General features: G+C 48.7%; 1 protein-coding gene and 1 non-coding gene across 3 annotated transcripts; one reads left to right on the top strand and one right to left on the bottom strand.

Moving 5' to 3' along the window:
• The first annotated feature begins 50 nt into the window (after positions 1-50).
• On the top strand, positions 51-5,653 carry IL31 (interleukin 31). Of its 2 annotated transcripts, XM_072953165.1 has the most exons (5): positions 52-146; positions 255-358; positions 2,687-3,444; positions 3,619-3,767; positions 5,070-5,653. In XM_072953165.1, exons 3-5 carry the CDS (start codon positions 3,429-3,431, stop codon positions 5,379-5,381), a joined length of 477 nt encoding a protein of 158 aa, XP_072809266.1. In that variant the 5' UTR covers positions 52-146; positions 255-358; positions 2,687-3,428; the 3' UTR covers positions 5,382-5,653. The 2 variants fall into 2 exon arrangements, with proteins under 2 accessions (XP_072809265.1, XP_072809266.1); XM_072953164.1 differs by having other exon boundaries at positions 51-358.
• Positions 5,654-10,431: 4,778 nt separating this feature from the next.
• On the bottom strand, positions 10,432-10,622 carry LOC116276622 (U2 spliceosomal RNA). Its single transcript, XR_004186110.1, has one exon. It is a non-coding gene; the product is annotated as a U2 spliceosomal RNA (small nuclear RNA).
• Positions 10,623-11,215: the final 593 nt, after the last annotated feature.

Genomic DNA, 11,215 nt, shown 5'->3' with positions numbered 1-11,215 from the left:
GGGGCGCGCGGGGGCGCGCGCGCTCCTAGAACCCGTTGCTTCCCGGAACCCGCGCACTTTTCCTGGCCGGGAATCCGAGACCCCGACTCAGTCCCAGACGGGCTGCGTTTTCTCTTCCCACCTCATCTGTGCTCGCAGCCGTAAAAGTGGGATCATCATACAATCCCCGCCGCAGCTGGGGGCGGTAACTGTGGTGCCCTCAGCGGGCCTTGGACGCTCCCCATATGCCACTCTGTTGTTATTTCTCCTCCCAGGCACCCTCCGAATGAAGTTAATTCTTAACCCCTTTTGACAGAACTGGAAAGGAGGAATGAGGCCAAGACCAATCTTAACACTCTAATCAGTGGATTCCACCACGGTGGGTCTCTTTAATCCTTGAGTCAGGGGTTTTAACCACTGTCCACTTAGACAACTGGTTTAATACCAATGCCCCATTTCACACGGATTCAATCTCATTCACCTCTCGGTCCTCAGAGCGTCTAGCCCACGGCCCGCCACTCAGTAGGGGCTCCTGAGCACTGCTTTATGAAATTAATCTGGTTCCTATAATTTGGAAATGCAACTTTTTTTTTGGTGGACGGGGCAGTAATTAGGTTTATTTATTTATTGTTTTAGTGGAGATACTGGGATTGAACCCAGGACCTCATGCCTGCTAAGCACATACTCTACCAGTGAGCTACACCCACCTCCCCCTGGAAATGCAACATCTTGATCGAGATCTAATTTAACCCGCTTAAAGTGTACAGTTCTGTGGTTTTCAGTAGAGTCACAGGGCCACTGTATTAATAATGCAACTACCACTGTAGTCTGACTTTCAACATTTCCCTCACCCCAAAAGGAAATACCTTACCCATTAGCAGTCAACCCCATCCCCCCATTTGCCCAGCCCTGGTAACCACTAATCTGCTTTCTTCCTCTGTGGATTTGCCTCTTCTAGATATTTCATGTAAGTGGAATTATACAGTATTCGTCCTTATGTGAGTGGCTTCTTTCGCAGCCTAATGTCTTCAAGGTTCATCTGTGTTGTGGCCTGGGTCAGTACTTCGTTCCTTTCTGTGACTGAATAATAATGCTATATGGACAGACTGGGTTTTGCTTATCCATTCATTGGTTGATGAACATTTGGGTTGTTTCCACTTCTTGACTTTTATGAATAATGCTGCTATGAACATTCATGTACAAGTTCTGTATGAACATATGTTTTCTTGTCTCTTCGGTAGATACCTAGCAATGAAATTGTTGGGTCATATGGTAACTGTATGTTTAACATTTTGAGGACACTTCAAAACCGTTTCGCACAGAAGCTGTACCATTTTACATTTCTACCAGCAATATATGAGGGTTCCAATTTTTTTTTATATCCTCACCAATACCTATTATTTTACATTTTAAATAATTACATCCATCTTAATTAATAGGTGTGAAGTAGCATCTCATTTGTGGTTTTTATTTGTTTTTCCTTTATGCCTAATTATTTTGATCATCTTTTTGTGTTTATTGGCCATTTGTATATCTTCTTTGGAGAAAAATCTACTCAAATATTTTGGTCACTTTTAAATTGGGTTGTCTTTTTATTGTTGAGTTGTAAGAGTTTTTATATATTCTGGATACTAGCCCCTTGTCTTATATGTGATTTTCTCCCGTTCTGGGGGTTGTCTGTCACTTTCTTGATAGTGTCCCTTGACAAACAAAAGTTTTTTAATTTTTGCGATATAATTTATCTGTGTTTTCTTTGGTTGCTTGTACTTTTGGTATCATCTTAAGAAACCACTACCTAAACCACAAAATTGAGTTTTGAGCATTCATTATACATTTTGCTCACAAGTCCTTTTTCAGATTTGCGACTGGTGAACATGTTTCTCCTAGTCTTGGTTCGTCTTTTTATCTTCTTAACAGTGTCTTTAAAAGAGAAAAAAAATAACAATTTTGACGAAGTCTAGTTTATTGATTGTGATCCTTCCAAAAACACCCACTCTTGTGGACATCTGTCATTCTTTTTGACAGTCCTATATCAGACACCTTTACTATTATTAGAAAAACTCTCCAAAACTGGGAAATGAAAGCCAAAAGGAAACCATATGTTCCACTAAAGAATAAAACAAATATCTATGAGTCTGTAGTGATATAAACAAATCAAAGAGATGATTCATGGAGGACTCTGGGATCCTGATGAAGCAATGGAGTGGTTTTACTTTTTCCTCAATTCCCAAACCACCACAATATGGCTTCCACTCCCCAACAATTTATTCAGACTCTCCTAGCAAAGTCCCCAATGACCTCATGTTCTCAAACCAAGTGCGTCTTTTCAGGCTTTATCTTCTTTGACCTCTCCGTGGCTTATGGTGGGGCCAATCATTTCCGCCTCGTTGAAAACCACTTTTCATCTTGATCCATGACTATATGGCTTTCTAGTACATTTCTTTCCCTCTTGGAGGGTGTCAGTATTTTAGACTAAATCATCTTTCTCCAGGGCTCCTCACTTGACTTACACATCTCACCTGGTCCTTCTCATCTTTCAGGACTTGGCGTAAACGGCAGCTGCTCAGAGAGACTCTTCCTGATCACCTGACTTGAAGTGTCTCACCCATCACTCTCACCCGTCACCTTGCTTTATGTGTATGTTCTAATGATTGCCTGGTACATTCCTGTGTTTTAATGTTGCTCATGGTTTCCCCTTGTGCACTAGGACACCAGCCCCCTGAAGGCAGAGACCTTGTGCAACTTCTTCCTGAGACCCGAGAAGGTCAAGGTTGGCAACAAAATATGAATAAATGATTTCAACAGATAACTCTGGACACAGATTCTGGTTTGAGACCCTGCGGTTGCAAAGACGTCACTGAGAATCCAATGATGTTCAAAGCCAAGAGGAGTGGAGATGAAGACTTTGACTCATCACATTCATGGTGGTTATCAGGGCCGTCCCCGCACCCTGGCCTGCGCACACTTCAGAAATTTCCAGAGATAATATGTTCTGCAAACTTCGCACCAGCTTTACGCCCACATGCGCTCACCCGTGACCCTCCCCAGAAATTCCCAGTGGGGCACTGACCCCTCGACTGCTCTGAGTCACATGTTCCTTGCGGGTGATGCCTGTCAACCTGGGGCTTCAGAGTTTCTTCTAGTCAAATCAATAAGCTCTTTCCAAGAAGAAATGGCAAAGATGCGCGCACCTTCCTGTGCCAGCCTGTGTGCGTCTGGACTGAGTCAGGCAGTGGCCCACCTTCAGGGTAACCTCAGCGTTTCCTTTCAGCCTTGGGTGGCAGAATTTTGAAAGTGTTTTCTGGAGAAAAGCTGAGTAATGATTCTGCTATGGGCGGGACATCGATGGTCCTTCTTCCTTGCGACTGGCCCTTTATATACCTCCCGAGGACCATGGCCAGCACATCAGGCTCCAGAAGCCGTCGCCGAAGCAGCCTCTCTCTCCCGCCATGGTCTCCCACACAGGTACCGCTGCGGCCTGCTGCCGCTGGTTTGGGGGCAGAGTCTGGTGTCTCCGGATGGAGAGGAAGACCACGCAGGGGCTCAGCCCAGAGGTGGCTCAGCCCAACAGCGGCTTAAGCGACGGAAGCTGGGGCAGGCGGGGGCGTCTGGCTTCATAGCATCATTCTCTCTCTCCAGGATCTGCCAGACTTGCCCTTTTCCTGTTCTGCTGTTTGGGACCCTTCCTGTCATGCCGCACAGCGCCCACCTACACACCGGAACCATATGACCAACGAGGCATAATTGAGGAGTTAAAGATCTCATTTAAGGAGCTTTTGGATAACTATGTAAGTGACCTCGAGATTTTTCTTCCAAGCCATTTCTTTAAAATGCCTTCCATGGCACCCAGAAGATGCCTACTCTTTTCAGACCAGAAGCCAGGGCTGTGGGTACTGCAGGAAGGGGTAGGAGCAACCAGGGAGGCTAGGATGGAATCCACATGAGGGTGGGGGTCAGAGGCAGAGGTTAACCCAGGCTGCCCACAGCTCAACAATTTCTCGTGCACTGTAGGATCTGCTTTAGTCGGCGTGTCAGTCCCTAATGTGCTTGGTTCGCAGTAATAGTGAGTTTTCCTCCTGTAGCACGTCTCCAGAGGTGGGCCATCTTGCCCACCCACCCCAGGAGCAGCAGATGCCAGCCTAAGCTGTCAGTGACAGCCCAGCGAATGCGGGATGTCACAATCCTCGTGGGGGTCACGAAGAGGGTCTCTTAACTGCAGAGAAGGCCAGTTAACCAATTAGGCGTCTGTTTGCTCTTTGATTTGTTTAATTAGGACCCAGCTGGCTTCCAGCAGAGGCTCTGCTGAGCCTGACCCATTGCGGGGAAAGTATAAGGCTGCATAAATGTAAATACTCTTTCACTTTCTCAGGGTTGTGATTAAGACAGATGCTCTTAGGCAACTTTGACTAAACAAACAAATAATAAAACATGGGAACAATTCGTGAAATTGGCCTTGCTCTCCCCTTCCACCCGGCATTTCAGCCTTAGCCTTGTCTTCTGTAGACACAAAGGCGAGGTTGTTGTCAGCCCAGGTGACTAGGCAGCTCAGGCTTATGAGATGCTCTTAGTCCTTAGGAAGAAGGATGGGAGAAGGCACGGTCTGGGATCCTCAGTATGTTTGGATAAACTCTCCCTGGCATCTTGGAGGCCTTTCCAGACAAGCACAGACCGGCCTCTGTGAGCAGGGGATATGCTGATTTTAACACAGAGTCACTAAGAGCAAGGGCACCGTGGAAACCCAGAGCCCTCCTGCTCCCCACCTCTCTGAGCCGAGCCGCTGGGCAGCTCAGAGCAGATTCCAGAAGGCCGTGGAGGCGGCATGGAGCGTGGCTGTCAGCTTGGGCTTTGGAGGTGCTGCCTGCTGTGGGCTGGATCTGCACCAGCTCTGCAAACCGGCTGCACTTCCGTTTCTTCTGGGAAGGGGGAGAGTGGCGATCCCGGCCTCGAAGGACCGTAGCACCCACCAGATGAGACGGTGAAGGGAAAGCCCTGCCCAGGGCCGGCCCAGGAGGCACTCAGATGTGAACTGTTGGGATTTCTGGCTGTTTCGCAAAACTGATGCTCACCCATTTCGACTCCTTGTTCCCCAGCTGCAGGACGAGAAAGGAGTGCCGAAATCCAGCCAGTACGAGATGCCGTGCTTCACTGCTGACCCCCGACCCCCACACTACCTCGACAGCTCAGCCATCCTGCCTTATTTCAGAGCGATCCAACCAATACTCAATAACCAAACTCTTGATGTGGTCATAGAACATCTCGACAAACTCGAATTTCAACGTGCACCGAAAACAAACGTTTCTGTGCCTACAGATCAATTTGAACAGAAAAGATTCATCTTGACTATTTTAAAGCAGTTTTCAAACTGCCTGAATTCTGACTTAGTAAGTAAATTATTCCAATGATAATCTCAGTGAAGCCTCGGATGGGCTGGTCCTGGGAGGACTGAGATATAAACGTATGAGCTAACTTGAAACCGATTTCAAGTTATGTCATTGTTATCAGTCTTGTTATTTATGGGACGTTTTCCTTCTGAAGACTTAAACCTTACTTCTTACACCCTTGTGAGGGCAGGAGATGGCAGCTATGTTAATTTATTGCTATTTATCGTATTGAGATTGTTAATCCTCCTGGGAGGAGCCCTTGGAAACTATTTAATAAATTATATTGAACTTCCCTCATCGTCTGTTTTGGACTTCTTGAGTGGGTGAGACTGAGCGGCTGGGCACCCAGGCTGGGCGGTGCACCCCGTCCGCAGGTGTCTGGGATGTGCTGTGGACACAGACCTTCCTTCTGTTACTGCTGTTTCTCCTCACCGGACAAGCTTAGTCCCAATCAGCCACAACCATTCATCGGGCATTCTCTTCATGTCAGGCCGTGTCCTCTTTTAGAGGTGGGGAAAGAGGCAAGAAGTCACTTTGTCACTTGCCCCAGGCCACGTGGCTGTTACATGGTGGGACCCCAATTCAAGCTTGCTCTCCACTGCTCTGCCCAAACTTTATCCGTCCCTGGGCACTGACTGGGTCTTCGAGGCACTTCGTGCCATGCCTGGCACTCACCCAGGTGTCTACTGTGCTGTTCCCCGTGGATTTCTAGCACCTCTGCTCCCACACAGATCTGTTCCATCATTCCACCAGTGATCTCTTCATAGCCGGGGTCAAAGATGGAATCATTTGAATAGATGAGTCCAAAGCTGTGAACAGTGCTTAGAGCTCATCCAGACCAATGGTCCTCAAAGCACAGTCTCTGGACCACAGCATCAGCTTCACCTGGTAACATGTTATACATGCAGATCCTTCCCCCTCTCCCCAGACTTACTGAGTCGACGCTTTGGGGGGTGCAGCCTACAACCAGTGTTTGAACAAAACCTCCAGGTGACTCAGATGCACGCTCCAGCCTGAGAAGTGCTGATCCTGAGTTGACCAGCACCTTCACCTCCACCTCCACTGGGGGAAAACTGAAGCCCAAAGAGACAGGATGATCTGCCCCAGGTCTCGTATAAGGCGGATGAGGTCCAGACCCTGAGATACGCAGTTCAGCCTCCGACTTCTCAGTCTTACTTTTGTGGGCATTTCTACGCCAGTTCCACATCAGGCTTTTAAAGCTCCCAAACATCCTAGCCTCTGATGACAACGTTTTGGTCAATCCTTCCAAAACACCCACTCTGGTGGACATTGATCATATCGTTAAGGACACCATTATTATTATTAAAAAAATTACCCAAAACAGGGAAATAAGGCAAAAGATGTCCTTCTGAAAAATGAAAGTAACGCACCCTAGTCTGTAGTGATAGAAATAAACACATGGGGGAAAGGGACAAATGTTCCCTACAGAATTCTAACTTATAAACATAGAAGCAATGAGGGAAACAGAAAACCACCACTGAGCAGCTCGGTGATGACTGCTGCAGGCAAGGTGCTCAGATGAAGGTGAAATTCACGGGGAGACTTGCAGGAGAGACAGGAAACTCGCACAGCCCCGCAGCACCTGCCCCCACATATTTACTCATCATTGTGGAGGTTTTAACCTGCGTCCACAAATTCTCTGATGCTCCCCGTCCAGCAAATGGAGCTGGACTCCCGTCCCCTTGACAGTGGGCTGGATGGGGACTTGCCCCTAAAGCACAGAGTCGGAGGGAGAGACAGCAACTCGGTGGAGGATAAACACGGCTGACACCTCCCTGAGCAAGGGGGCAAAGTCAACACCACCTGCAGTAACATCAGGGGTGTCGGGTACCCCAAGGTGACCTGACAGGAAGGGCACCCCTCACCTCTGTGGGCCCCTTCCCCCAGATCCACCAGCCCAGCCTCCTCCCGAGAAAACATCGGACAAACCAAGATTGTGGGACATTCTGCAAAATCCCTGACCGGTCCTCTTCAATGGTGTCAGGGTCAGGAGACTTGCGGGAAGACTGAGAAATCATTGCAGATGGGAGACCAAGGAGATAATTGGATGCAATCTCAGAGGGGATCCTGAAAAAGATACTTGTGAAAAACCGTGGTGAAAATCCAAATTAAGCCTGTACTGGCGTTAATTTCTTAGTTCTGATAGATGTGCCATGATTATGTAAACCTTCACATTTAGGAAAAGCTGGGAGAAGGGTCTATGAGAACTCTGTACTATCTGTAACTCTGCTGTATATCCAAATTCATTTCCAAATAAAACAATTAATGCCATTTGCAGCAACATGGATGCTGGAGATCGTCATTCTAAGTGAAGTAAGCTAGAAAGAGAAAGAAAAATACCATATGAGATCACTTATATGTGGAATCTTAAAAAACGGCACAAATGAACTTATTTACAAAACAGAAACAGACTCCCAGACAGAAAACAAACTTATGGTTACTAGGGAGGGAAAGGGGTGGGAAGGGATACACTGGGAGTTCAAGATTTGCAGATACTGACTATTACACATAAAATAGATAAACAATAAGTTTCTACGGTACAGCACAGGGAACTTTGTTCAATATCTTGTAGTCACCTACATAATATGAGAAGGAATACATGTACGTACATGTATGACTGAAGCATGATGCTGTACACCAGCAACTGACACAACATTGTAAACTGACTATACTTCGATTAAAAAAAAACTTTAAAAAACAGTTTTAAAGGTCCAATTCCTTGGTCACACTAGTCACATCTTAAGCGCTCAACAGGCACACGTGGCTGAAGGCCCCCGTGCTGGACAGCGCAGACGCAGAACATCTCCTCCTCCACAGAAAGTTCTACTGACAGCACTGCTTTCAGGGCCTGGGACTCCATTTGTCACGGTTTATTATTGATTAGGTCGCAGAGTCTGTGAACCTGTAGAAAACTGATCTATGATTTCTCTCCAGTAGATGATCCCAGGGGTGATGGTTTTGTGGCTGTAGGACACCAACCAGGTGAACGTCTACCTCTGCATTTCCTTCCAGTCTTCATCGTCTCCACTGGTGATGGGTAAACAGACGTGCGCGCGTGAGAGAGATGTTAGCTTCTGGCGTTGTCCTTTGAATCGGTCGTGCTGTGCTGATCGACTCCTTCCTGGAGGAGGTCAATATTTTATTGGCATGCGCTCACTCTGAGAATTAAGTTTGAATAGCCTGAGACGTACATTTGGTGGAAAGTGCAGCCTGCCTCCTGCTACTGAAGCTGGAAAGGTAGGAGGTTTGCCCACCCAGCCTTCCCTGCAGCTGCGGGGCGGGGGGACCGGTTCCAAGGAAGACGGCTTCTCCCCATCACCGATCACTTCCCACCCAACGGGTGGGGGTTCCACTCCAGGCAACTCTCCAGTTCTCCGTGGGCACCAACTGGGTGTCCTACGCGTCAGTTCACTTCTGGCCCTAACCTCCCAGGGTTAGCGCAGACCCCACGGGTTCAGGGCTCAGTCCCACAAGACTGCCCCCCACCCACCTCAGACGCCAACCACAAGTAGTGGGTCCCAGGTTACCCACACTTCTGTCCGTCTCGGCTACCAACCAGGCTTCCCACAACCATTCCTCAGGTTCAGTAATTTGCTAGGACGTCTCAGAACTCAGGGAACACTTGTGTTTACTGGTTTATTACAGAGGACGTCATAAAGGAGCAAGACGAGCAGCCAGATGAAGAAGTACATGGGGTGAGGTCTGGAAGGGTCCTGAGCACAGGAGCGTCTGTCCCCGAGGGGCTGGGCTGTGCCACCCTCCCCGCACAGGGATGTGTTCGCCAACGCAGAGGCTCTCCGATCTCCAGCAACTTGGAGATTTTTACAGAGGTTTTATCGTATAGGCATGATTGACTGAACTCAGTCTCCAGGCCCTTTCCCTCCCCAGAGTGTCACGTGTGTAATCCAGGCTCCGTCTTCCTGGAGAACAGCTCCAGCCGGAAGCTGCCAAGAGTCACTGCATTAGAACCAAGACTTCCTCCCACCCAGGAAATTCCAAGGGCTTTAGGAGCTGTGTGTTAGATGCTCTCATCACCCCCAGAGCTCAGGAAATTACGAGGGTTTCAGGAGCTCCACGTGAGGAACTGGGGGCAGAGACTGAATATGTATTTCTTATTAAGTCACAGCCTGCGACCCTGGCAGCTCCATCAGACTTCGGGTCAGGGACCCCCAGTGATGAAGCAGCTGGGACGGTGGGAAGTCTATGGCTGCAGGGAGAGGTGGCAATTGCTCTGAGACCCAGTCTCGGGGCAGCAGGCGCTGAGTTGTCAGTGGCTGCCAACTCCCCACCCCGCCCCAGACGGGCCCCTTGTTCATTTCCTTCCATAAACTCCCGTTAGGCTCGAGTTGGTCTGTCAGTGGTGCCCAGCTGATGGAGTGACCCGGGATCTCCTGCAGATCTGGCCGCAGTCCCAGCCTTTATTTTTTCACTGAAAGCCCGCAGTTCTGGAGATTACTCAGCCCCGGGCTGGGGGACTCCACCACGCTCTTCTGACTAAAACCAACTCATTGCTCTTGGAGAGAGAGGAAACCTTCTCTTGAAGCTTTTGATTTCTCCTCCTGTACTTCCAGCTCCTCCACCTACAGCTTTTCTGACGCAGAGGCGTCCTGCTCACCACATTCCCTCCTTCCTTTGGATGGAGCATCCCAAACATGAGTCCAGGCTGCAGGGCCGGCCTTGAGGGCCTGCGACCTGGGCGGCGGCACAGAGCCCCACGCTCAGAAGGGCCCCACGCTTCTTTCAACGCTGTGTTGCCACCGTCTTGAGATCTTAATGACTTTTGAACACGGGGCCCCACACTTTCATTTTGCACCGAGCCTGCAAATGATGCGGCTGGTCCTGCTGGGTTGTTTGGGTGAAGAGCAGATTTCTGGGTTTGACACCAAGAGTCTGACTGAGCCGGCCTGGGCTGGGCCCCAGGGTTGCTATTTTTTAACAGCTATATTGACATGCAATTTACACAACTTAAAGTCCACCCATTTAAAGTGTACAGTTCAATGCTTTTTTGGGTTTTCTTTTCTAACTTTTTAACTTCAGCTTTGTTCCCCGCAGGAGGTGCGCCGTTCCCGAGGCCCTGTAACACTGGGTCCACGTGCGGAGTGGACAGAGCAAGCCCTTATTCTAACTCCCTGCTACAAAAATCCATTTAATATATCATCCTCGGATAAGAAGACGCATCAGATATTAACCTGCTAAGAGCTGATGCTGCACTTGATTTTAGCCAAAAGGCTGAGAAGCGATTCGATGTTTTTTGAGTATAGTCAGAACTGTACCACAGCCACCACTAATTCCAGAACATTTTCATCACCCCAGAAAGAAACCTTGTGCCCATTAGCAGTCACTCCCTATTCCTGCCTTCCCTCAGCCTCCAGTAGCTCCTAATCCGCTTTCTGCCTCTATGGAGTTGCCTGTTCCGCACATTGCCTATACCCGGGGTCATACAACATTGCAGCCTCTTGCATCCGGCTTCTTTCACTCAGCATCATGTTTGCAAGGTTCATCCCTGTTATAGCCTCTGTCGGGGCTTCATTCCCTGTTGCTGCTGAGCATCGTGGGGTCAGCACGTTTTTCGCAGGCCGCCGAGGCCCGAGGCAGGGGGTCCACGTGAACAGAGACCCCATCATGAAGAAACAAGAAAAATGGGAGAGGGAGATGGGGGAGGAGACAAGGGCAGAAATTCGCCTCGAAACCAAGCACTGCTCAAGAGGAAGCAAGCCAATTCCCTTTTCTGACAACAGCAGCTTAGGACAGAGACGACCACAGGTGACAAGGGTGAGGAATCCTGTCACCTGGAACTCAGCTCACAAGAACTCTCAAACAATTAGAACTCCTTT

Source organism: Vicugna pacos, chromosome 32 (genome assembly GCF_048564905.1).
Source record: "Vicugna pacos chromosome 32, VicPac4, whole genome shotgun sequence".
In the NCBI taxonomy this organism is placed as follows: Eukaryota; Metazoa; Chordata; class Mammalia; order Artiodactyla; family Camelidae; genus Vicugna; species Vicugna pacos.
The sequence above is the reverse complement of the archived record's forward strand: the minus strand, read 5'-3'. Positions and strand labels throughout refer to the sequence as shown.